The 27,896-nt window shown below is 40.5% G+C and overlaps 2 protein-coding genes across 2 annotated transcripts; one reads left to right on the top strand and one right to left on the bottom strand.

The window, feature by feature from the left end:
* Positions 1-75: 75 nt before the first annotated feature.
* Positions 76-13,202, top strand: reep2 (receptor accessory protein 2). Its single transcript, XM_030396199.1, has 8 exons — positions 76-374; positions 2,534-2,606; positions 5,171-5,247; positions 5,531-5,651; positions 5,749-5,862; positions 6,384-6,564; positions 8,938-9,104; positions 10,863-13,202. Exons 1-8 carry the CDS (start codon positions 343-345, stop codon positions 10,932-10,934), a joined length of 837 nt encoding a protein of 278 aa, XP_030252059.1. The 5' UTR covers positions 76-342; the 3' UTR covers positions 10,935-13,202.
* Positions 13,203-13,766: 564 nt separating this feature from the next.
* On the bottom strand, positions 13,767-16,687 carry LOC115568689 (uncharacterized). The gene is made up of 3 exons (XM_030396198.1): positions 16,465-16,687; positions 16,094-16,164; positions 13,767-15,158 (listed from the first exon to the last, which is right to left on the bottom strand). Exons 1-3 carry the CDS (start codon positions 16,600-16,602, stop codon positions 13,841-13,843), a joined length of 1,527 nt encoding a protein of 508 aa, XP_030252058.1. The 5' UTR covers positions 16,603-16,687; the 3' UTR covers positions 13,767-13,840.
* Between the last annotated feature and the right edge of the window lie 11,209 nt (positions 16,688-27,896).

Raw genomic sequence — 27,896 nt, 5'->3', positions numbered from 1 at the left:
AGAGCTTATTGGATCATGTGTTTCACAGCTCTGGACTGCTTTCCCTCTGTCCTTTAAGTGAACATGTGTCATTGTGCAGCGTGGCCGTGCCTGGCCCTTTAAGAGCCCGTCTCTCTCCAGCAGCGGCAGAGAGAGGAGCAGCTCTCAGCCAGAGACTGCAGCACATCCTCAGCTGCAGCCGGCCCACCTGACGGCGCAGCACCGGCCAGCCTCCCGGTTCACAACACACCACAGCTAAACCGCGTCCTGGAGGGGAATGGGGGGCACCTAGCCCGCTAGCTAATTACCTCTCGTTTTTCCTGGAAGCGGAGAAAAGGGCTCACGGCCGGCGGTCCTCGCAAGATGGTATCGTGGATTATTTCGAGGATAGTAGTGTGAGTACGGGGCTGGGCTGTTGTTGTGTTTGAACGTTAGCCCGTGTGTCAGCGGCGGCTCCCTCCATTCATCAGCTGTCTGATGCCGAGCCGAGCCGAGCCGTGCCGCGCCAACCTCAGCTAAGCTTTGTGTGCTCTCCCGCAGATCACTTCTTACATTAAGGTGAATGTAGAACGCTTCTGTTGCCAGGGTGTCGCGTGAGCTCAGCTGTCTGCACCAACCGTCGGTTCAGTTAACGCGGTGATGCGGTGCAGTCCGCATCCAGCGCTGCTAGCCGCTGCTAGCTAACGTCTTCTGGCTAGCTAACGGTAACCACCTGACAGATGATGTGTTGTCAGGGGAAAGGAGTCGTTAACCGGACACGTTATTCAACTAAAACCGGTTTAATATGCCAGCCTCGCTTCAGACAAGGACTCCAAACAGCCTGTTATGGCTTCCCTTTCTAAAACCCCACCACAGCCTGTGTGTGTGGACTGAACATCTCAGCAGCACCATATGGTGACATGAGTGGGTGAAATATGATGGCCCAGCAGGCCAGTCAGGGATGTGGTTCTGTCCATCCGTCCATCCATCCGTCCGTGTATTTGTCCGTGACTACACCTATGTGCAGGAACATGGCCACATCAACGTGGATGACTCGGCTATTTTTTAATATAAGTACGTGTTACAAATGTTTTTCCTCCAGATGAGCAGGGCCTCAGCTTCCACCTGTACACACCACATCCCAGCAGTGTGGATGACTCAACTAAAGCCACCAGCTCTCAACATCCTCATCCTTTGTGCAGACACTTTTACTTCCTGTGACATAATTGTCTGACAACTGGATGTACGTGCCTGTTTTCTTGTGATTAATCTTGGTTGTGTAATCCTCTAATGTAACTACAAATACGTCTTTGAAAGGCCCAGGTGTGGAGATTGTTATTGATGTTATCCTCCTTATGAATATTCCGCGTGCCTGGATTACATAAGTGGAAGATGACACACGGGTTACTCTAAGCGGCGTCCAGCTGGCTCTTCCACTTCACTGCACCTCAGGTAGTCATGTGTCGATGGGAGATGGAACAGTGTGACTGGATGTGCACCATAATGGCTGCTGCACATCCGACACAGGATCAATCGCTTCTCATCGTCGCTCTGAGCGCTAAACATGCAGCCCTTCCTATTTTTTTTTTCTTTTTAAAAAAAATGTATAATACAAAAATTAGTTGTTTGTAGCTGGGAAAAACTAAAAATGTGTGTATCAGCAGCATAAATATATGTTCCACTAGATATCTCTGATCTTCGAGCATCACTGACAGGACAGGACGCCCTTCGACTCTGAAGTGAACCTGAGAAGGGGACATTAAGAGGCACAGGGCGTCTGCTGCGGGAGTCTACTGGCCTAGAGGCCTGGTAGGAGTCGCCTCGGCTTACTGTACAAAGCTGAGAGGCACTGCACACATGACCGAGCAGCTCAGACACTTAGACCCACTTAAATGCTGAGAAAAACAGTAGATATGTTCAGGCTGCAGACAGCCGGGAGCACAGGTCTCATAGGTAGACGTTCATCCCTCAGTTTGGATTGTTATGAATTGCAATCCACTGTAAGCATACAGACAAAGCACTGACTGACTGAACTGTTTTTTCCCTGCTCTCCCCTCACTCAGCATTTAACATCCTGTCACATCAGCACAAATCCCCACAGTGGCACAGGATGCCACCAAATGCACATCAAACCCGCGGCTCTGTGTGCACAGAGTCCCAGTCTGCACGTGGACCGACACATGGTGACCCACCCCTGCCAGACCTTTGTGTGTTTTTCCACTTTGTCTCACTGCAGTTTTCCTGACTCCATGATCTCCTTTTTGTTTTTTTGTCCTGGTTATCAGGCCAGTGTGTTTTGACAAGACACTTCCCATTTAGCTGTGTACTGTAGCATCACCATTCAGATCAAAACCACAGCGAGGCTGGCTTTACTTGAATGTTAGAAGAAGAAGGAGAGGCCCAGTAATACAGAAAGCTGCATGTGTGCATACATAAGCTCAGAACAAACATGGCTAACCTGCTTAAAAAGCAGGAAGACATTTGTTAGGTGTCTGCGTCAACACCCAGAGGCCACGTTCTCGAGCTGAGTCCCCCTCCTCTGACCCAGGCTTCTCTGCTCCTCTGCTTTTTGCAGCCTCGCCTTCGGGACGCTCTATCCAGCATACTCCTCATACAAGGCTGTCAAAACGAAGAATGTGAAGGAATATGTGAGTATCACCTCTGGTTATTAAATCACAGCAGCCGATTTTGACCCCTGTCTGCTCTGTTTGGCTTTTGGGATATTTTACCGCGGGCTGCTGTTTGCTATTTTTACACTGGCATTTTGAATGCACGTTGTGAGAGGGAGTGCAATACAAGTCCCACAGATAGAATTTAGGCCAGGCACACTCTTGACTTTGGAGGACGCATATTGATCACCTTGAGTACTTTCTATTTTGAGGTTTGCCACCCTGACTGGTCTGTTTCTTGGAGGACTTTTGCTCAAAGACTCCTTACCAAAACGTTTTATTCAGATCAGGATCTCCCAGATGAGGCATGACAGTTAATTGGGACATACCACCCTTCATGTTACCAGGGGTTACATTCTTAGATCCTTAATGGAATTGGATCAGATCTGCCTGACCACATCTGGAAATAGTTGGACTAGCACTGTGTTTGGATCCGTCCAGTCACCAAAATAAATGTTGGCTAAGTAAATTTCTGCAAAACCACAATTCAAACTGAACATTTCTTTTGGTTGAAATTCATATTTTTTCTTGTCACAATACTGTGCTTTTGCTTTGCTTAGGTTCAGGCACAAAAACCACTTGGTTAGGTTTAGGGAAAATAATTTTTTGGCTTAAGACACCCATTTTGTTTGCTATAATCACAAATGGAAATGGTCCAACTTCTTCTGACAAGCAGCCTCTTTTGGTTAACACAAAAGCGGATGGAATATCAGCAGGACCCATTCAGAAAATGGGTTGCGACAAACCAGGAAAACCTGACACAAAATTATTGTACAAAGAAAAGATAACTTAAAGGATAACTGCGCTGGCACATCCCCATTCAGGAACACACGGGATCAGGCCTACAAGATGCGAGAACAGAAATAAACACATTACAGCAGAACCTGGATGAGAGGCCCAAGAGGCCATAACAGTAACACATATGCAAAATTTACAAGAGGGGACAAGTAAGGAGGAATTTGTCTCAGACATCGTTTCACAATGTTTATAAAGTTTTCCCTAACTCAACAAACCACAAATTCTGGGGCTGATTTTCAGCTGCCTCAATACTTTATTTATTTTTATCCGAATAATGTGTTCAGATACGGTTCCTTTTTCAACACTAGGTGTAAAAGATGAATTCTTACCTCCACATTTGTGTCTCAAACTTAATTCTTGTATTCTCTATGGACACAACAACATGTTGAACACCATATGTGGTCCCTTTGCAATAGGAGAGGAATTGGGAACAAGACAGTAGTCTGTCAGTAGTGTGTTTTCTATCATTTTGTTTAGCAAATCATTTTTATACAGCACCTGCAAAGAGTATATGAATGTGCATGCACCTCCTAATTACGTAAGAGCCTTACACTGTGCAGATTGTGATTACCTGTCTGCAACATTTAGTGCAGTTAACTCAAAATGAATGTGATGCATCACAACAAGATTAACTGGACAGAAAAGACATTTTCACACATTAAATTACTATTTATTAATTTTTTGTCAGAAAAAATAAACCACAAGTTTGTGAAAGACTGATCCGACACACATAGCATGTCAAGCGTATGAAACTCCCCAATCCCTTGATACTGAAATGACTCATAGTTCAAATGTGCACTCCCTTATTTCGTCATGAAACCCTCTAGTGCGTGCATATCCTCAAATTTTGTCTTTGTTCACTGTTGATATTTAACCCTAAACACAATCCATAGTTGAGAATTTGAACATGAATGCTCACATCAGACAGAATATCTAACACAACAGATGAAGTCCCAGTTGAAACCAGGACAAGAAAGATAGAATCCCATTCTGTGTTTGGCTGAGAGTCGGGGTCCTCCCTGCTTACCTCATCACTGCAAGGGATGAGCCAGAGGGAGAAGGGGGGTCCAGGAGGCAGAGGAGCAGCACTCTGGCCCTCCGCCTAGATTTGCACTGGAGAACAGTCTCCTCCTGGCAGGTTACCATGACAACCCCCCCCCCCCACCCAACTGCTACTCAAGCAGACGGCCACAGATGGAGCAAACGAGGGAAGAAGGAAGAGAGGGGGAGAGAGAGAGAGAGGGAGAGTGGAGGACGCCATTTTTAGAACTGATGTTTTCATTCCTCTTTCCTCTGGTTTGACTCATTTTTAATGAGTCGAATAATTCAGCTTTATGTGCGTTTACTCGGCTGCACGCCTGCCGCCTGCTAATGCCTCCAAACATACTGTTATCATTCAGTGCCTTTTCTCTATTTTAGTAACATGATATGTGAATATGTTTTGATATTGACAATGTATTTCCACTGAATGTGCTAGTTCGCCTTTTAGTGCCTACTTAAAAAGGATTTCATTTAGCTTACACAATGGCCCACATTTGCTTTGTCTGCGGGACATTAACCATGCACACTGATGTGATCTGACAGCACTGAAACATATGTTCCATTTCTGCATTGGCATGTCTGTTTGGCTCCACGTGTCCCGGCACGTGCACACTGGATACTGTGGGGGCTATTTCTGTTTTGTTCTCTCTACTCACATCTGTGTGTGTGTGTGTGTTTGTGTGTGTGTGTGTGTGTCCATCCAGGTGAAATGGATGATGTACTGGATAGTATTTGCGCTGTTCACGACGGCAGAGACGGCCACAGACCTGCTGCTGTCGTGGTGAGTCAGGAGCTGCTCGTGATCATGACCCTCCTCAACTTGCTTGTAATAAGTGAACTGCTTATATAATATCAATAGACGCATTCATGCGCTGCGAAGTGTTCTTGATATATTCAGTACAATGGTCTCTTATCGAAGTATCTTGTTTTCACTTTAGCATCATAAAACACAAATATTCATCCCTTTTTTTTCTGTTCAGCTTCTTGGTGAACTCTGGTGTCAGTACCTTACTCTGAGCTTTTCTTTTCCTCTCTTCTGATCGTATGTCTGTTTCCTTACTCAGGTTTCCATTTTACTTTGAGCTAAAGATTGCCTTCGTGATCTGGCTCCTGTCCCCATACACAAAGGGCTCCAGTGTCCTTTACCGCAAGTTTGTTCACCCAACCCTGTCCAACAAAGAAAAGGTAGGAAGAGGACCCTTTTTTAAGTCATTAAGTCTGTCACACAAATGTCTTCTTTTCCTTTATTTTTTTGTCCCCTACTTCCTGTCCTGTGCCATAGGAGATAGATGAGTACATCGCACAGGCCAAAGACAGGAGTTATGAGACAATGATGAGGTTCGGAAAGAGGGGTCTCAACCTGGCTGCTAATGCTGCCGTCACTGCAGCCACTAAAGTGAGTTTTGCGGTCTGAAGTTGGGGGCTATTGTGAGTAATAATCTAGACAAATGCATGTTTTCTTCACATTTGTGATATCTTCATTGTAGATCATTGTGTCTTTAAATCCAGATCAGACGGTGCAGTTAATTTCTGATGTTAGAATGAGAGATTCTTCTCAAGTGATGTGCTCAGAGGTACATGTGTTTGAGGGTCAGACTACTATCATATACACATTTCATACTCAAAACTAGTTCATTGGGGACGGCGGGTGCAACTGGGGACAAAAGCTATGTCCCTAAGTGTGGAAACGGCAGATGTTTGGGTCAGTGGTTAAGGTTAGGATAAGGAAATTAAGTCTGTGTCATTTTCCTATAAGTAACCTAGTTGCATATGTGTGTTTGTACTTGCTACATAGTGAGGACTTTAGCAAGAATATAACTTTTGGGGCGTTAGTGATGCAGACGTACGCTATAAATATTTTCATGCTGTCACATATCTGACACACACATCTGTGTTTGGTTTTGCTCGGACGTCCAGGGCCAGGGTGTGCTCTCAGACAAGCTGAGGAGTTTCAGCATGCAGGACCTGACTCTCATCAACGCTGACGATGACCTGGCTCTGCACACTTCAGACACTCGCATGAGACGGGACCCCATGGACGAGATGAGCTCAGGGGCCAGCACGCTGCCCCGGGCCAAGAGCACCGCTGCACGGCAAAGTAAGGCCACATTACCCCCACAGCACACGCTGCCTGATTAGCAGCTTCATGTGGAGCAGCACTGAGTCACATACATTTACATAAATACACATACACTGACTGGGCATCCAGTTAGCTGATTGGCCTGGAGTGTCACTTAGAGGACTTTCTTTATTTATGAGCAGGCGTGAGGCTAGTCGGGCCAAGTGGAATCATGTGATTTAAAGCGCTGCAGGACTGCAGGGAAGAGGAGGGGACGCAAAGAAGTGTGGATCGGGTGGGGTGGGGGGTGAAAGCATGTGATTCCAGTGGGAGGAGAAGCTTGGAAGCAGGACTCTTTGTGTCTCACAACACTGCTGGCTGGTTGGCTGTGTGGGCCTGACGAGCTGTGAACTGAATACAGAGAGAGAGAGACACACACACAGACGCACAAACAACGAGTGAACAGAGCAAAGTGGCACATTTTAAATTTCTACTGAAACCATGTGCAACTGCAAAACCCTGTCTGAAAGAACAAAATAGTGAAGTGAATCAGACAGCAGCAGGTAATTTGAAATCTTCAGGATGATTTGTGCATGTGTGTTGCTTTTGATGACCTTTTGTAGACGAGTACAGCATAGTGAAGAGAATCCAAACACAGAGGTCCTCTCGATCCTCTTGCCAATAATTCAGAGCTTTCAGCCTTCATTAGAACAAATCTGTAAAAAGGAACCTATGTGATTAATTTTGTATTCTTTCATGTGATGTAAAAGGACTCAGACATTGTGAAATGTCCTGTGTCTACGTACATTTACAGAATGGAGTGTGCATCACTGCAGATTGATTGTTCATGTCATACGTTATAGGGGTACAAATGTTTAGCCCAATAAGAACCAGACTAATTTATAAACAGCCTCTCAGAGCCAACCAAGGAATCTGCTATTTCACTTAACTTGTCCCCACCCTCATTAGTTAACCACTTACTGTTTACATTTGAGATTTTATTGACGAGAATTGCCAACTGATGAGTGGAAAAAAGAAACTGGTGAATCTCCTGTGATTAATCGACTGCTAGTACCCTGGCAAATCTCAGCCATTGGAGTCTAAATTTGCATCTTAACTGCATACTGAACAATAAAATAATAGACCCCCCCCATTTCTTCTTTTCTGTCTGTTTTCATAACCTGCTTAAATCAGATTATGTAGTACCAGTGGCCAGACAGGGAGGTGCTTCATACTGCACAATTTGTGTTTATCAGTCTGTGAAAATAAATCACCAGCAATCTTTACAATGAAATTAACAAGCATAAATGCCGATCATTTGGTGGTGTCAGTTTTTCAAATGTAAGGATTTGTGGATCACAGTTTTTATATCATTGTAAGCTACCTAAGAATGTCTTTTGGATCGGACAATGCAAGCAATTTTAAATGTCACCCTGGGCTCTGACTCTGTGCCAGAAATGGCTCTTTCCTGCCAATTCTGGCAATTTCTGGAGAAAACAACGAACATTAATTGGAAACATTTGGATTTATGTTGAAGACCTTGCTTACTTTGGTTTCTCACCATTACACATTGTGTCTAATTAACCTGTCTTGTAAAATTCCTTCCTCCACTGAGACAATTTTGCAAAAATGTTTAAAAACTTGCTTTACTTACATCCATGTTCATTTGCTCCCTTGTTTTTGTGATTTTGGTCCATTCTTTTAGCACATTATTGTCATATATAGACCAGTAGAATAATGTGAAACCACTGTCTTAATGTAAGTTACTGTGCATGTCTTTAAGGTCGATATGTTTACACTCATGGTAAATGTAAGATAAACCCACCAGAAGTCAAATTCAACTAAATCCACCAGTCAAATGTTTCATATGTTTACTGTGGTTTCCAATGTTTTTAATTGTGTTCTGGAAAATGCAGCGATTTGTGGTTGTGACTTGTTCTCTATTAACCTCTCTCTATTAAGCTTTCTGCCACTCTTGTAGCTTTTAATTCCTTTACCCACATACTGCGATGGTGGCTGGGCAGAATATATGCCAGTTGGGCGAGATCTCTATCATAAAGCCGATGAAATCCAATGAAAACTGGTGGAAAACAAAGTCTGTAGTTTGAAATGTGGCCACTGGGTGGTGTCAGAGGTTGTGGCTAAAGTGATGTACAGGTCTGCAAATGGCAAATACACAATTGTTAAAACAGTCTTCTAAATGAATGCAAAAGGAATTTCATCCATTTTAAGGTTTGTGTAATAAATCACATTAGCTCAGAGGCAAGGAAAGGCAGAAATCTAATGTTCAGTCTCCGCTCTCTCAGCTGACTGATGAATCATTTGGTGATTCCTTTTTTTTTCGCCCACTTTCAGTCTGAAACCGGAGCTCCTCTGTCATTGAGTGACCACCAATTTCGTTCAATTTTGCAGCCCGCTCTTTGGCGGCCACATCTCTGGCTGACGACGCGTCATCCCAGCACAGCTCTGACCAATCAGACGCAAGGACTGAACACTCTGATGATGATGTGGGAGAAAAAGCCCCCAAACGAGCGTCTACCATCAGGGCAACCAAGAAGCCTGCTGCTGCTAAGACAGAGGTAGAGCAATGAACATGCACACACACGAGAACAAGAACGAGACTTACTGTAAGAAGGCAGATGATTGTTAATGCTGTATATTGTGCCGAGAGAGAACATTGATTGTACACCTAAACATTACTCTATGTAAATTTTACATCTTATTGTCAGGGATGTCGGCTCTAAGATATAATATTTATAGTATTTCTGAAAGAAAGATGATCAGTTATTTGGCAAAATGACGTACAGCTTAGACCAGTATTGTTTTAGACTTTAGTGGCAACTCCATGTTGATGTGCAGCAAATATCTGCATGTTTACCACCTCCTCAAACTGTTGATCCTCCAGGTCCAAATTACATTTTAGCATTCATCAATGCTTATTTGACTTTTCTCTTCAGTTATCTTTGGTACCACTATGATAATTATTTGTTCAATTATTTGTTCTATTTGATCAATTTCCAAGTAGTTCAATTTTTTTTAGTGTATTTAAAAAAAAAAAACTTAGTGGGAGACAGGACGTGATGTGTTGATTGTTTGTACTTCAAGTGATTCAGAGGTGCACAAAGGCAGGACTAGCAAATAACATAGATCTTAAAGACCTGAATTACCCTGACATTTAATCCAGAGTACGAGTCAACGCTGGGTCCTACAATTCTCATAACGCAGTTCATGCAATCGTCATTCATTACACCTTCCCCGTCTTAATCTGAAAGGTTTCTCTGACGTCCTGAAGTAGGAATAGTCAGTGTAGTCAATGAGTGGATGTGCTCTGTCTGCTGATAGAAACACCACTACAGTGTAAACGGTTGTGTCACTCTCATACAGTTTACAGTTTTTGATCACTGATCACCCGCATCAGAAACGTGACATCGTGTTCATAGTTCTGGGAAACTTTGATGACATCATCAGAGTTGTATTCAGACGGGACAAAGCTCCTCCAGAGCAACAGAATACATTTACATAATGTTGAATTTTCATCTCTTAACTGTAGTCTCTATCCTCCTTTTCCTTCTGTCATTCTAAGCGACAACAGACACCATTTCAAACCCCCCTTCAGTGTCTCCTAGTGGTCTTTTCGTTGGCTTTGCTATCGCACAGACGCTAGCAACCAGAAACAAATATGTTTGTGTCTGTGGTTCCTGGCTTTCTTGCAGCTCCTGGATTAAATTTTCTGGCTGCTAGCTTTAGCAACATGGCTACCGCTAGCAGCAAGGCTACTGTCCAAAACAAGAAACAACCATCACCAGTGCTATGATAAAGGCAGGGTGAAACACCTGGTTGTATCATAGCCAGGCAGGTTTTGTTACCTACTGATCTAGTAGAGAGAGCGCCAGACTTGAACCATCTCAAGTCCTGGGGGTAAGGAGAAGCACATTTTAACAGGGGAACAGACTGTGACACAACACCAGAGCTCTCTAGAATGAGCGAATGCCCGTTGGTTCACTCTTGTTTCAACCCTGTTTCTATCACCCTCCATCTTCGCCACCTTTGCCTCCTATCAACAGGGTTCAACAAGGGAAAACAAATCCTCTTACTGTTTGTGTCGTGCAACATGCCTCCTTTGTGCAGTTAATGGAGCCTTCATTTTCCTGGAGATTTCCTACCTAGTGGCGGTCACAATTGCATAGCGACAGTCAGGCTTATAGGAGGCCAATCTGGATGACGATGGTGTCATTAACATCACCATTTACTTCATGATTATATCAAAACGTCTCTATAGTTGGTTCAATCAACCGTGTTAACTGTTCTTAACTTTCTTCTGCCCCATCCCCCGCAAGACTCAAACCAAGACGGTGAAGAAGCCGACGAAGAAAAAGACCACGACTAACAATGCAGAGACGCCGCCATGAGGCCTGCTGTCCTCATCCACCGGCCTCCACTCGCTCCACCCACAGCCTGCAGGCCCTTCTTCCTCCGTTTGGTCTCAAAACACAAAAACGCACACACACACACACACACATTGTATATATCAAGCACTGCAATTGTGTCACTCTTGCTGGATTTTAGAGCAAGGTTTGGTTTTTAGCAGTATGTGGCCTCCTGTAGGTAGGGAGCAGTTCTTTTACCGGGTCGTTGCATATTTTTGTCTCACTCTTTACTTACTGTGAGCTCATCTCCGATTTAACAGTGGGGGCTGTTTCTTAGACATTTTATTTAGTCTGATAATGATTGGCGATATATTCATAAATGCTCCGTTCGTTCTTCTTTTAACCCCGAGATATATACATACGTCCCCCTTGTTAGATGAGAACACAAGCTGGTCATGAGCAGTTTTCCGGTCTCATTGGTCTCACTGATTCATGTTCTGCTGCCGACAGGGAGACATTCTGGATTGAGGTTGAAGTATCAGTAAAATATCACGTTCTTGCCCTCTGTGCTCCTCCTAAGTGGTGAAAGGTCTCACCCTCTAGATCCTTAATTGACTCTGAAGCACAGACGGTTTTGTTTTTTTTCTTATTGAGGACTAAGAAGGTATTTGAGATCAGCTTCAAGGCCTGCAGTGGATGATAGTTGTAGACTTCCTCATATCCGGTTCTGACTTTTTTTCTCTCAGCCACCACCGTAGCCCAGCTCATGTAACTGTTTAATTTTAAAGGATTGTTTGTGATGAAACCTGCTTCAGCTCTTTAACTTGATGAGCGAATTTTAGGTCTCACAGCCTGTGGAAGAGTTTACAAGTTCAGTTTTCCCTCATTCGGCCTTTACACCTCCTGACCGATTCTGGCTCTGCTAAGTGAAAGTCTCACTAACAGTCGACTTTCTTAATCTCTGCTTCAAGTCGTGTACTGTACTGCTGATGGAGTGGTTTGTTTAGTGTTGGCTTAGTTATCCCTCTTCTAGACATCACTCCCTCTTAGCTTTATATTTATCCATGATCATTCATTTATTTATTGCGCTTCTGTTTGATCCAGTCCTTTTGGTCATGTGATACAAGTGATAAATATGATCAGCTAAGGTAACGCTGTAACTGAACTCTCTCCCAAGAAATGCAGCACTCATGGAAGAGTTGTATGCGAGGTAACATATCTGCTTTCTGTACTGTATATTGTTTGTGTTCAGCATTAGAAAGTCACAGAGTCGCTCTCCTCCAGCCAGCTGTGTGGTTGCCTCTATTCGGTATTTCTACCTATCTTGGACCTATCTTGGAAGCAATATGGAAATAATCACACCAAATCCAACATCAGGAGACTGCAAGGAGTTCTTTTCTCATCACCGTGATGTTATTTTGATGTGGAGGGAGTTTCAAACCAGGCTGTGGGTGTTTCTTTACACTGGACTTTTGTGCTAGGATGGGTTCGACTGAGCTGCTAGTCACTGCATTGGGCCTGTGTTTCTTCTGTAGTGAGAGGTTTAAAAGCATGAGGCCTGCTGTCTGCAGTGTGACACTAATATGACCCAGTAGGGGGAGACAAACCCCACCTCAACTGTCAGTAAAGTTACTAAACAATATGTAAACACCATGTAAATATTAACCGGAACTGTATATACAGTATGAGCTTGCTTGCCTTATTCATTCTCTGGGCTTAAATACATTTTTTTTTTAATCATTTGTGTGCTTTAGTTTTATTCTTGGTCTCGATAAATCACACGCTCTGAAACCGAAAGAAGTTCAGATTTCACACATGTGGACTTCTGGTGTTGGAAGTGATTTTTGTATCTTTTGTCCGTCTGATGTTTAAACTTCTCGATCACAAAGGGGGGATTCTCCAGACTGAGTCTAATCTGATGTTGGTACATTCGCATCCTTCTGTGTACTCTACTCTGACTGGTTATTAACTATTTTAGGGCCAAAGGTTTTGCTTTCCTTTTTTTTTCTTCTTCTAAATATATTGTTCACACTGAGTAAAAAGAAGGCAGCACATAATTAAAAGACATTTTGTCTTATCGAGATACGGCCCTGCATTTTTATCTTGTGTTTATGCCATTTTTGGGATATTTATTGTTAATTTTCTTTTTTTAAATCCATATGGTATACAGGGATGTTCATCTGTATATTGTTTGTGCCAATTCTTAAAGCTCCATGTCAGAAAGGATTACAGTATGTGTGCTGGGACAATGGTATCTAACAAGGTCATGTATCAGTAATGAAACTACTAATAAAGGAAACTAAACCAGTGTGTTGTTGCCTGTAGTAACTGAATCGAATGTGTATGTCTCTACTGAAGCATATTGAGACACACACACACACACTCTCTGTAGCTAACACACAGAGGTCACAGTTAATCTTTACTGAAGATGTTGAGTTGGCATGTTTGAACAAGCACACACATTTTACTTTTAAGGACCATTGTTAAATTGATGGCATTAATAAATAACAAAATAATCTCAAATTAGTTTTACTCTTTGTCATTTATGTGTCAGTATTTACTGCTGGCTGTTTACCACTAGAGGGCTCATTTTACCTCCAGGGCAGATTGAGGCAAGTTGTGCCATAAGGCTACTTTTCTGTGATTGGTCCTTGTTCTGAAAGCATCACAGTTAGATAACGTGTTTTAATTTGCCTGGGTACACAACAACCTGAGGTGTGTATAGTAACTATTAATTGAGACAAATACACTTTTTTATGTTGCAGTAAAATGATGAAATAACCATATAAACAAACTTATTAAAGAAATGAGTGAGACTATCTGCAGGCAGATGATGATGGTAATGATGATGATGATGAGGAAACAAAGCACACAGACTTTTTGAGATTTTATTGTAAAGCGTTCAGGACAAAGCAGACAGCAAAGCTCCAGAGAAAACTTGAGATCCATTATTTATGATTTCTATCCAGGATGTGATAAAGCTTTAAGGGGCAGTTGTCCCCCAGTTGAAGGTCTTCTACAGCAAGATGAACCTGTGCAGCGTTGAAATCAAAAGTTAATGTTTCTCTTATCAGTGACAAGAAACTGTTGTTAACCATTTCAACCCACTTCGCTCTGAGAGTTTTGGAGACGTTTATCCAAATGTCCAGATCTTGGAAGTTTTCAAGACTCTGGACAATCATTCTCTCTCCCCTCTCAACATGATCTGTTTTCAGACCAAATGTTTCTGCCACTTTTTTAAGACTGGTAAGAACAGATTGAATGTCTTTACATAGTTTCAGCCTCTTTCTGTCTTCAACATCTTTGAAGTTCAGGATCTCCCTGGATTTTAATTTATTGAAGTCTTTACTGAATAATTTGAATGACATACTGTCACATTTTCCAATATATGGATAAAAAGCACTGCCGTCTGAAGGAATCACCGTGACGAAATTGAAATAGTTTGGACGACTTTGTCCCCAAAACTCTTTGAAAGCCACACTAGTTGAAAATCCATATTTATTGAGCCACTGATCTGCGTTTTTTTGCAGTACAAACATACACGGGTCTATATGTGCTTTTTCTCTCTTCGTACACGGGCTGTTGTGCGTATAGATAAAAACATGTTGTACATTGGCTCCATTGTTCTGAAAGAGATTACCAAGTTCTTTAATTAAGATTTCCTCACTGTGTAATATATCAGTAATGATGGACTCAGAATGACTTCTCTTTTTTGAATGACGTGGATAACATAAAGAAGAAATCACAGTTTTACCATCTTTAAAAAACACAATAGCAAATGCGTACTGCTTTTCCTCTCCGCCATGTTGCTTTTGGTGTTTGTCTAAGAGAGACTGAAAAGGCTCACTTGCTTCAACTGAAGGGATAATTATTTTTTCTATCTTTGAATATAATATAATTATGTCAACAAACAGATCAGCTTTTTTTTTGTCATCATCTTTGCTTTGTTTTAACTTCTCTGTTAACCACAGTGTAAATGTTCCTATATTATAAGTAAAACCATCCAAGGAGTTGTTATTTGGTGAAACATCCTCAGCCTGTGAATCGTGAGAACTGGCTGTTGTTGATGTCACTGGTTGTAAATTACTGGTATTTTCAATTGAGGGCAAACAAAAGCTTTCATAATAAGCAATAAGTTCTAAACTAAATTGTCTCCATGAATTTATATCCTGGACTTTAAACAAATCATGTTGTTCTAGAGCTATTTCTGTAAAAATATTATTCTCTGGGCTTGAGAGATGATCTTCCTGCTGCTGGTCCTCTTCCCTGGGTAATGACAAATGGTTAAACATGAATTACTCACAGGACAAAATCATATAAATATAATATCATAAAAGTTATGTTGTTTTACTATTCACTTGCAAGATACCCCATTCATTGCCTCGATAGAGCTGAAAAATGTTTATTTTATTCTTTTATCCTTTTGAAGTGGGAACTGATAAAACACGTTAATGCTGCTCAATATGAGTTCAGTACAAAGTCGAAGGAAACTGTTCTCGAAAGAAGAACAACACTTTGATGACAAATGAGGAAGAGAGCTTGTAAATGAGCAAAAGTGTTACTCATTTGCTTTGGGGAAGTTAGGTTGGTGGGTGAGTCACATGCTGAACCACAGATGGCTTTCTGTTTCCTGTTTCCAACTCACAGTCATCAACAAATTATATTGTCCTACACATCACATCAGAAAACCTTTTGTTCTCAGTTTACTAGTACCCTTGGAACGTTGATATTATTCTATCTCTAAAGATAAAGGTTCATTATTAGGTACAACTTGTTTTGCTTATGTGCTGAATCTTTCTAGGAGCAGACAGATTGTCTTGTAAATCTGAACTTGTAATACTTTGAATATAATTTCATATCAACTTTATATATAATATTGAGGACATAAGAATCTTTGCCAGGAATAAGGAGCAGGGAGGGAGGCTATTCTTGGTTTCTTGAGAGATTTTGAATCGAAATCTTCAGAAGGATTTGACAAAGTTGTATAAGCTGTCATATGTTACAGTTGCTTATTTGTAATAACTTGAATGAAGACTAATCAAAGTGAAAGTGGATATATTTGATTGACTTTGGTACAACAAGAAAAGAAAATTCAGCAGTATAAAGTAAAACTGAGTCTGTGTTTTCATATTTACTTGACTCAGTTTCATGGGACCAGTTGTCATAACTCGACTGACTAAATACAGCATTTTATTTCATACCTTTGGGTTACGAAGGGCTGCCGCTGTTCTTGCTCAGCATTTTCTGGAACTTCTTGTCTGCCTCTCTTCGGCTTTGTGAGGAAAAGTAAAAACATTATCGTCAGTCAAAAAGTGCACATATAAAAGTGGGTCTACATATGTCTCAGAAGTAGACTAAAGTGATCAGGACTGAAGATATCTTGATGTTGGTTCATGAACAATATGTCATTATAAAATTAATTTTCACGGTTTTTACAGTTGTTGAACACTTTGGTTGGATATCCAAACAAAATCATGTCAGGATTTTATCAGCCAGTTTTACACATTAATGCCAGGACTAACAAGCACCATACATATGGAAAAAAAATGTGTTCCAAGTTGTTGTGACTTACCAGATTTGGTGCAGAGTGCTGTGTTGTCCCAGCAGGGACCAGCAGTTTTCCATGTGGATTGCCAGCCCCTGCTGAGGAAGGATTTCCTTTTGGGTTTAAATCTTGCTTTGTTTGTTTCAACTGATCTCCAATATTCATGTGATAAAATAGGAGCGAGTGAAGAAAAGTACTGCTTATAAATACTCCAGCCTTAGCCAATCATCTTGCACAATCTGGAGTTGCCATGCCAAGTTTCATTATGAGTGGCTATGAACTTTAAAGGGCGTCACCACTGTGTGCATGGGCGTTCAACTTCCAAGAATGTAACCATGAGCTATTGAGACAAATATGCTCACCAGAGAGCAAAAAGTAAACACACCCTTTAAATCTATATTGACTTAAGTGTCAGTCAACTCCCGCCCTCCCCACACACAGTCTGTCCACACAGGAGTATCTGCTGCTGTACCACCAGACCACAGAGCAGCTTCTCCTCTCCCAACCTGTAATAATCTGGTTTTATTTCATGATTTATTGTTCAATTCCTGTTGTTTTATACTGTAAGTAGCAGGAACTACGACTATCACCTTGTTGTAAAATCCTGTTTGTATCATGCTTATAAAATGATCCTGAAGTGGAACTTTGTCCTGATGATCATTTCCTCCAACAAGTGAGCCTGTTCAAGCAGCATCCTGCCCTTTATCAACAACTCTGTGAGTTTACGTAGAAAACGTGTGCAGTGTTTGTTTAATTTCTTCTTTTTATCTTGTAGCTGTGTTTCATAGTTCGATGGTTTTTTGGGGTTTTTAAAAAAAAAGTAGATTAAGATTCTCAGTCTCTGGGTGTGAGCGATGATCTTCCTGCTGCTGGTCTTCTTCCCTGGGTAATGAAAAGTTAAACATTAATTAACTCACAGGACATGATAATAGCTGAGGTGGCTCGGGCATCTGTTTCGGATGCCCCCGGGACGCCTCCCTTGGGAGGTGTTCCTGGCATGTCCCTCCGGGAGGAGACCCCGAGGAAGACCCAGGACACGCTGGTGTGACTATGTCGCTCAGCTGGCCTGGGAACGCCTTGGGGTCCTCCCGGAAGAGCTGGAGGCAGTATCTGGGGAGAGGGAAGTCTGGGTGTACCTGCTCAGGCAGCTGCCCCCGCGACCCGGCCCCGGATAAGCGGATGAAAATGGATGGATGGATTGACATGATAATGTAAATATGATATCATGAAAAATGATGTTATAGATAGAGCTGAACAATGTTTTCTTTTATTCTCTCTCCCTTTTGAAATGGGAATTGACAAAACACGGTTATACAGTTGAACATGATGGAGTTCATTTCAAAGTCGAGGGAAACTGTTCTCTAAACACTGATGACAAATGAGGAAGTCACGTGAGCAAAACAGTTGTTCATTTGCTTGGGAGAAGTTAGGTTGGTTGCTGAACACTGAACAACAAATGGCTTTCTGTTTCCTCAACAGCCATAAAGAAATGCTGTCATCGTACACATCACATCAGAAAACCTTCTGTCCCTCCACTGTTAAGGTTGATAACATTGGTGCAAATGGAGAAGATGAGAATCTTTGTCAGGAATAAGGAGCAGGGAGGGAGGCTCGTCTTTGGTTCTTGAGAGATTTTTAAATCTCATTTTCATGGGACCAGTCGTCATAATAACTCGACTGACTTAATACAGCATTTTATTTCTTGGAGTACCTTTCGGGTATGAAGAGCTGCTGCTTGGTGGAACTGGTCGATGGTGTCTCCTGTCTCTGACGCTTTTCTGGAACTGTCCGGCTTAGGGAGAAAAAGTATAATCATTACCATCAGTCATAAAGTGCACATATAAACGTGGGTCTACATGTTCTCAGAAGAAGGTTAAAGTCATCTGAACTGAAGATCTCTTGATGTTGGTCAATTCGAGTTACTAATTAAAAAAATGGAAGGAGATTTTGCTAATTGGAGGCAGATTGATTTTCTTTGATCTTTGGCTGTTTTGTGACACAATTTCAATTTCTTTGGTTGTTTATTGTTTCATGTATGCTTCTGTTGCTAGAATAATCCTTGTGTGATGTTGGACATTTTCTGATTTGATCTTTAAGGCAAGGCAAGGCAAGGCAAGGCAAGGCAAGTTTATTTGTATAGCACAATTCAGACACAAGGCAACTCAAAGTGCTTTACAGGCACACACAAATTACATTAAAAGACATAAACATTTCATTTAAAAAACATTAAAAATTGCATTATAAAAAAAAAAAAAAAAAACTCAGAGTAATAATACAGTTCAAAGACTTGAATTGCTTCAGTTAAAAGCAGTGGCAAAAAGAAATGTTTTAAGTCTTGATTTAAAAGAGTTGAGTGTTGGAGCAGACCTGCAATTTTCAGGGAGTTTGTTCCAAATATGTGGCGCATAGTAACTGAAAGCTGCTTCTCCATGTTTACTTCTGACTCTGGGGACTGAAAGCAGACCGGTACCTGACGATCTCAGAGGTCTGGATGGTTCATAACGCGGCAGCAGATCAGAAATGTATTTTGGCCCGAAACCGTTCAATGCTTTATAAACCAACAACAGGACTTTGAAATCTATTCTTTGATAGACAGGAAGCCAGTGTAAAGATCTAAGAACTGGAGTGATGTGATCTACTTTTTTGGTTCTTGTTAGGACTCGAGCAGCAGCGTTCTGAATCAGCTGCAGCTGTCTGATGGAGTTTTTAGGGAGTCCTGTAAGGACACCATTACAGTAGTCGAGTCTGCTGAAGATAAATGCGTGAACAAGTTTCTCCAAATCCTGCCGAGACATAAGCCCTCTTATCCTGGATATATTCTTAAGGTGATAGTAGGCTGACTTTGTAACTGTCTTAATATGGCTGCTGAAATTCATGTCTGAGTCCATAGTCACACCAAGGTTTCTGACTTGGTCTGTAGTTTTCAACATTACAGACTGAAGCTGAGCAGAGACTTTAAGTCGTTCTTCCTTGGATCCAAAAACAATTATTTCAGTCTTATCTTTGTTTAACTGAAGAAAACTCTGACACATCCAATCATTGATTTGTTCGATGCATCTACTCAGGGTATGTATGGGATTATAGTCCCCTGGTGATATGGTTATGTAAATTTGTGTGTCATCTGCATAACTATGGTAGCAAATTTCATTGTTTTCCATTATTTGAGCTAGAGGGAGCATGTAAATGTTGAATAGTAGAGGCCCCAGAATGGAGCCCTGGGGTACTCCGCTTGTCATTTTCATCCGTTCAGATGTGTAGTCACCAATAGACACAAAGTAATCTCTCTCATTTAGATAAGATTTAAACCACTTTAGTATTGTACCAGAGAGTCCAACCCAGTTTTCCAGTCGGTCCAGTAGTATATTATGGTCGACTGTGTCAAACGCAGCACTGAGATCCAGTAATACGAAGACTGAGATTTTTCCGCTGTCTGTGTTTGAATGAATGTCGTTGAAGACCTTAACGAGGGCCGTCTCAGTGCTGTGATGTGGTCGAAATCCTGATTGGAAAACATCAAAACAGCCATTTATTATTAAGTAATTGTTCAGCTGTTGAAAGACAGCTTTTTCAATTATTTTACTTAAAATTGGGAGGTTTGAAATGGGCCTATAGTTATTCATTACTAATGTGTCTAGAGTTCTCTTCTTCAGGAGTGGTTTAATGACTGCTGTCTTAATGGCTTGGGGGAAGACACCTGAGAGAAGAGATGTGTTAACAATCTGTAGCAGGTCTGGAATCATGCAGTCTGAAACTTTTTTAAAGAACCCTGCTGGTAAAATATCCAGGCTGCAGGAGGAAGACTTCAAATGCTGTATAATTTCTTGAAGGTTTTTGTCATTAATTGGATCAAATTGTGTCAGGGTATTAGAGTTGGGTTTAGGGTTTATAATCTCTATTGTCGTGTTTCGGTAGCATATTAGGATAGGATAAGAACAAGTGTCTCTCTCTCTCTTCAGACCTCTCCCTTCTTTCCTTTTCTTTTAATTCTGTGCCAGTCACCTCATTCTTAAAGGGATATTCCGGTGTAAATTTAATCCATGGTCTAACACACCAGGACACCAAGTAAGATCCCCCCCCCTCGAGAGATCAAGTTTGCAGACTGCTATCTTACGTAGATTTAGAAACCTCAGAAAATTCAGCACGATAACAATACATTGTAGTATATGCCTCCAACAAAAAACTGGCATCAAAAAGCCACAAAAAATGCTCATAACAGCACCAAACTTCAGCAACAGGACAAATAGGGTCCCAGCACATAGTTTGAGGCATCAAACATCTGCTGGCTTTGCCGGATTTCTATTGTAAAGTGAACACAACTCACAACTTTCGTGCAGCAGCTTCCTCTTGTGTGGAGGCCCTGATGAGTCGGTTACCGAATGCAGTAGAGTTCCGCAGCTCAAGGATGAAAATGTATGATTATTACTCCATGGAAATGCAATCAAAGTTCATATTTGTCGTGCCTACCAGTTTATAACAGTTATTATCGAGAGCTGACAGGTAAAAGAACAGAATCGAGCATTTCTAACTTTATAAGATCAAGAGATTCACCAGGTGCAGGTTATCAGGCAATCAAGTGAGTCAAGCTGATTGCAGACGTCAAGCAGTGACAGGAAGTGCAGACACAAACCAATTTGCAACAATAAACGCATACAAAACAAACAAGTCATGCAAATAAAAACACAGGAAGCATCATTAAAGAATGCTTAAAAACAGTCACTTTTGCACTTTGACATATCTGTAATGTACCTACATGTATTCGGTCTCGTAGCTTTACCTGAATACAGTTACTTTTTTCTTTTTGTATCCTAATAAAATGACCCTGTTACATGTATTCCTTCACTTTCCAAACCTTGCTGTTTCCTTTCTTAAAAGCAACATTTTCTGTAACGTCTGACTGAAAACCATGTATGAACAGGAAATTAGGTTAAATCACCGTATTCATGGCACCAAATGGAAATTGAATGGTGGAATTTTATCATTTGTTATAAAAAAAGTAATTACTAAGTAATGATGTGTGCCTGCTGAGAAATCACATACTGCTCAGAGGCTCATAGTATTCACATGAACACTTCCTGTATGTGTCCTCGATGAGCTTCAGTGTCACATCAGGCATCACACAGGCACGTCAGTCCAGAATGCAAACAATATCAAATGTAAATCAAATGAACTGAGAGAGAGAACAGCTGCTTTAGTGCCACCATCAGAAGAACTATTCTTAATATTTATCAATCTTTCAATTAAGACTGGACTGTTCTGCTGCATTCTGCTGTAAGTCAACATGAATTATAGAATAAGACACAAAAAACTAGGGAGAGTATTTAGGTAAAATGGATTTCTTTCATTGATTTGTTTATCACAAGAATCTTTAAATTTCTCTATAATCATCATCCTTCGTCACCACATGCAGCTAGTTGACCTACACTGTGTGTCCTGGTGTTTGACTGTTCTCTGGTGTATACTGCCACCTCTTGGCTCCCTGTTTATTGTTACAAATTCCAAACAGAATCAGATGAAGGAAGAAAAAAAAAACAAGAGGAAAGGAAACATCAATCAAAAGTCTGTGTGAAAAGAATAGTGTTTGTTTCTCCACATCTTCAGTCTAGATTACTCCACACACCTTACATCAGGGTTTTCATCAGCCTGTTTGTGATCAGAAGCTTATTTTGTGACGTATTTGCTGATGAAAGCTTTAGATATTAATTCAAATTGTAATCTTTTATGATTTTAGAGTCATTTAGTAGATTACATGAGTGTTGTGCATACTTAAGTATGTGTGAAATTACGGATTAAATTACAATTAAGTACCCCAAAACATGATTAAATTATAGTAATTTGAGCAGTTGTTATTTGTTACTTTTTTAATCAATTCAACATATTTATAATAGATTTCTATCGAGGATGTGATAAAGCTTTAAGGGGCTGTTTTCCCCCAGTTGAAGGTCTTCTACAGCAAGATGAACCTGTGCAGCGTTGAAGTCAGCAGTTATTGTTTCTCTTATCAGTGACAAGAAACTGTTGTTCACCATTTCAACCCAATTATCTCTCAGAGATTTGGAGATGTTTATCCCAATGTCCAGATCTTGGAAGTTTTCAAGACTTTGAACAATTATTTTCTCTCCCCTCTCAACATCATCTATTTTCAGACCAAATCATGTTTCTGCCAATTGTTTCTTAAGACTGTTAAGAACATATTTAATGTCTTCATGTATATTCTCTTTTTGTCTTCAACATTTTTGAGGTTCAGGATATCTCCAGGTTTTAATTTATTGAAGCCTTTATTGACTAATTTGAAGGACATACTGCCACATTTTTCAATATATGGAGAAAAAGCACAGCTGGGAGAAGGGATTTCTGTGACATAGTTGAAATAGTTTGGACGACTTTGTCTCGAAAACTCTTTGAAAGTCAAACAGTAAAAAATCCATATTCATTGTGCCAATGATCTGCGTTTTTCTGCAGCAGAGACATACACGGGTCTATGTGTGCTTATTCTCTGTGTATAGATTAAAACCCATTCCACAGTGCTTCCCTTCCTCTGCAGAATTCTGTCAAGTTCTTTAATTAAGATTTCCTCACTGTGTAATGTATCAGTAATGATGGAATCAGAATGACTTCTCTTTGCTGAATGACGTGGATAACATGAAGAAGAAATCACAGCTTTATGATCTTTAAAATACACAATAGCAAATGCGTACTGCTTTTCCTTTCCTGTGTTTCTTTTTGTGTTCGTTTAAGAGAGACTGCAAGGGCTCACCTGCTTCAACTTAAGGGATAATTGTTTTTTTTAATGTAGAACATTGTGCCATCACATAAAAAAAGATCTTTTTTTGTCATCATCTTTGCTTTGTTTTAACCTCTCTGTTAACTGCAGTGTAAATATTCCTATATTATAAGTAAAACTATCCAACGAGTTGTTATTTGGTGAATAATAATAAGCAATAAGTTCTAAGCTAAATTGTTTCCATGAATTTATATCCTGGACTTTAAACAAATCATGTTTTTCTAGAGTTATTTCTGTAAAACTAATATTCTCCGGGCTTGAGTGATGATCTTCCTGCTGCTGGTCTTCTTTCCTAGGTAATGAAAAGTTCATAATTAATTAACTCACAGGACAAAATAATGTAACTTTGATATAATAAAAAAATATGTTGTTAAACTGTTCACTTGCAAGATACCCCATGCACTTCATAAATAGAGCTGAAAAATGTTTTATTTAATTCTCTCTCCTTTTTAAAATGGGAATTTACAAAACAATTTAATACTGCTCAATATGACAGAGTTCATTACAAAGTCGAGGGAAACTTCTCCAAAGAAAAACAACACTTTGATTAACAAATGAGGAAGTCACAGATGGCTTTCTGTTTCCTGTTTCCAACTCACAGTCATAAACAAATGATGTCATCCTACACATCACATCAGAAAACCTTCTGTTCCTCCACTGTTAAGGTTGATAACATTGGTGCAAATGGAGGACATGAGAATCTTTGTCAGGAATAAGGAGCAGGGCGGAAAACTCGTCTTGTGTTCTTGAGAGATTTTGAATTGAAATCTTCAGAAGGATTTGACAAAGTTGTATAAGCTGTCATATGTGCTATATTGTAATAACTTGAATGAAGACTTATATTTGACTGACTTTGGTACACCTTAAAAAAAGAAAATTCAGCAGCATAAAGTAAAACTGAGTCTGTGTTTTCACATTAACTTGACTAATTTTCATGGGACCAGTTGTCGTAACTCGACTGACTAAATACAGCATTTTATTTCTTAGAGTACCTTTGGGGTATGGGGAGCTGCTGCTCGGTGGAACTACTCGATGGCATCTTCTGTCCCTGGCACTTTTCTGGAATTTGTCTGTTGCTGTCCGGCTTAGGCAGGAAAAATACAATCATTACCATCAGTCACAAAGTGCACATACAAAAGTTGGTCTACATGTTTTCAGAAGAAGGTTAAAGTGATCTGAACTGAAGATCTCTTGAAGTTGGGTTACAAACAATATGTTATCGTGAAATGACTTCAAATTTATTTCAGTATCTGCTGTTGATCATTTTATTCTTTTGGTTAACAGTCCAATCCAAACATCTTTAATATTAAGGGCACAGTCACCACTTAGCTCTGTGGTCTGAGGTTCTGAAGAATATAGAGAAAAATGTGTTAAAAATGTGCATTTCCTTTTACTTTGTATTGCTTTAAACTTGGCTTGATGCCTATCATGCCAGGATGTTATCAGACAGCCTTCCATATTAATGCTAATCCTAGAAAACAACATACGTTTAGATGTTGTTTAACAGGTACATTTGTTGTGACTTACCGGAATTGAATTAGAGTGGAAACATGCATTCCATTTTTAGGATCATATGTATAAAAATAAAATTAAAAAAATACTCAATTTAAAAAATAAATATCTAACAAGGTTTATCAGTCCTGGCCAAGGTTTTAACTTCAGTAATGATGTGGAAGAACTTTAGATTTTTTTATTCAAGTGTTGGCAGTTGCCTGAATATACCCTATCGTCTGTTGTTTCCATGGCAAGTTTCATTGTGTGCGGCGCTGGGATGCTGTTTTTCAAGTTTAAAGGGTGTATTACAAATGTGTCCTGTGCTGTGTTAAGACAAAAGTTCAGTCACGCTGTGTACCACAGCAGCAAACTTTAACAGAAAAGCGTAATGACCAGGCAGAACATTCATTGTCAGACTGTCAGCAAACTGTTTGCTGCTGACATCACTCAAAATGTTCCCAATGACCAATATTTCATAAAAAATTACGACTGATTTTAACTCCAAGTTAAGTCAGTTGAGTCAAGTCGTAGTCAAGAGAGTGGTTCTGTCATTCTTTGACAGTAAAATATACATGATTGTAAATAGAGACTATGACTAAAATATATATGTAGGTGTTTATTTTAGTTCAGACCTCTGTTTTAGTAATGTATGCAGATAGGCTCATATTAAATTAGACCACCTAACTTGCATATTTAAACATTATATATCAGAAAACGTGTGATGCAACAAAAATAAAGAAGGAAGAATTGTCTCAAAGTGAACTGGGAAAGTTTCATGGTAATATCTATCAGATAAAACTCTGTAGTGTCTCCCCTTTAAAACTCTCTGAGTCTTTTTTTAATTAATTCCCTCCTGATTCAAATATAATACCACTACTACTAATAATCATGATCAGTCACTGAGTTACATCAGATAGATTTTAATCAGAAGTCAGCTGGTTGTTTAATGGTGTATACAACAACAGGAAGCAAGCAGCAGCTCAGGGTTCAAGTCAGACCTGTTGCCCCTTTGTTGTGTGTCGTCCTTTCTCTCTCTTGCTCTCTCTCTCTCTCTCTCTCTCTCTCTCTCTCTCTCTCTCATCCCATTTCCTGTCACCTCTGCTATCCTATCAATAAAGCAATGAAGGCCAAACAAATATACTCAATACAGTCAATATCGCTAATATTAAAAAGTAAATTTTACTGAAATATATTAAACTAAGGGAGGGTGACAAAGGACTCAGGACACATGAAAACAGACGATCAGTCATGTGTCACAGCATCTTTAACTTCACCATACAGTGAAGAGACCACCTGCTGAGTGATGATAGCTGCACCAAGCAGCCAGCTCCCAGCAGCTGAACTGTGACTGCGTGTCAGTCCCTGTTTACAGTAAACCCCTCATCCTTTCCTCCTTTCCATTTAAGAAATGCTTTTACTTCTTTTGTTCGATCATCTTTTTTCTCTTTTGTTTTTGTAATGAACCTTAGTGAGGTGTTTTTGAATGCAACCAGGTAGTCAGCCAAGCTCCTCCCTTGGCTCCTCCACCTGCCCAGGTGCAGTATAAAACGCCTCAGTTGGCTCATTTCAGCCTCTTGCTGGTCCCTGGTGGTGGTTGTCTGCTGAAGATGGTCACCTGTTGCTGTTCTGTTTTGTTCTGTTTTTGGCTTTGTTTTTGTTTGTTTGTTTTGTCTTTTCTTTTCCCTGATTTTCTTTTGGACCAGCTTCTTCATCTGTTTTGGCCTTATCTGTCTATGTTGTTCTTTTTGTATGGTTTTGATTAGTTTTTCTGGATCCAGATTTATTAAGTTTGTTAATTTGAATACATTTGTTGTCTTTGTGTTGACATTGTTTATCATTTGGGTTGTTTAACTTTTGATTTTCTTTGTTTTAGGAAGTGTTTCTTGATTTTCAGTGTGGCCTGGGTGTCCTCAGATGCGAGGCTTGGCATCGTGGTGGAACCTCACTCCTTTTGCATGCAAGTTGGCACTGGGGCTCTTTTAGTGCATGTTTGGTTTGTAATGTTTGTATTGTTGTCCCCCAGAGTAGTGAGATGGTGGTTCTTTGCAGTAGTCTGCCCCCGCTGAGGCCCCAGCCCACTGATTTTAGTTTTATACTCATTTCATTTGTCTTAGTATTGGTATAGTTGTCTTCTTTTGATTATCTTTTAATAAAATATGTTGTACTTTATTTGAAATCTCTTCTTTTTTGGTTTAATTTCCAACATTATAAATAAAAACATTTTTTCTGTTTATCTACAGTCTCTGCCTCATCAGTCTCAACCCTGTGCCCTTTATACTGTTTGGTGTTCAGGTCCTGGGGTGCAAGTCCCCAGGTGGCGTTGTTGGTCCCTAAATTGGTTTCGTCCCTACTTATCTTTATCCCCCCTCCCCCTTATTTACCTTAAAACTATATCCGCTCCTTGCCACATTTTCAACAGGCTTGGTGCAACTGTGAATGCAGTCAAACCAATTCTGATGTCTTAATGAAACAAACTTGCACGCTATGGTGAAAAGCAGTCACTAAAAACATCTGATGCAAAAAATAGGTGACATGTTCTAGGAGAGAGTCTCTTAGTGCTGTAAGGGGGAAGGCATGTTGCATCTTCCTAAACTCTAACATAGTGTTGTCCACACCGTTACTCAGGAAGGTTTCCACCCGCACACAATACAGAAAGTGAACATCAGCATCTCCAGAGACTGTCAACAATGGCCCAACGTTCATGTTGTCCATCATCCCTCTTTCACTGTGCAAGATCTTTATGATAATGTACACATCTCCAAAGAGCGGTTCCACTGATCGCTGAGACACTGAAAGATGTCGCACTGAACTGAACAGGACCTGCGAGGACCTACCAACAGCATGCTGAGGAGAGGCGACCAACGCAGGCCCAAGCAGCAGCAGGGACAGTCGCAGCCAGGCACACTGTCCAGGGTGTTCGGAGGAAAGACAGGCCTTGCACACAGTGAACAGAGAGCTGGAGAGGAAATGCTAAGTACATTAATATCATCACCACTTATACATCGGCGTCATAGTCAATGGTAATGAGCAGTTATTGTTTTGGATATTTATTGTTAATTTTCTTTTTTTAAATCCATATGGTATACAGGGATGTTCATCTGTATATTGTTTGTGCCAATTCCTGAAGCTCCATGTCAAAAAAGGATTACAGTATGTGTGCTGGGACAATGGTATCTAACAAGGT

This window comes from Sparus aurata, chromosome 18, assembly GCF_900880675.1.
Source record: "Sparus aurata chromosome 18, fSpaAur1.1, whole genome shotgun sequence".
In the NCBI taxonomy this organism is placed as follows: domain Eukaryota; kingdom Metazoa; phylum Chordata; class Actinopteri; order Spariformes; family Sparidae; genus Sparus; species Sparus aurata.
This window is presented reverse-complemented; position numbering and strand designations above follow the sequence as displayed.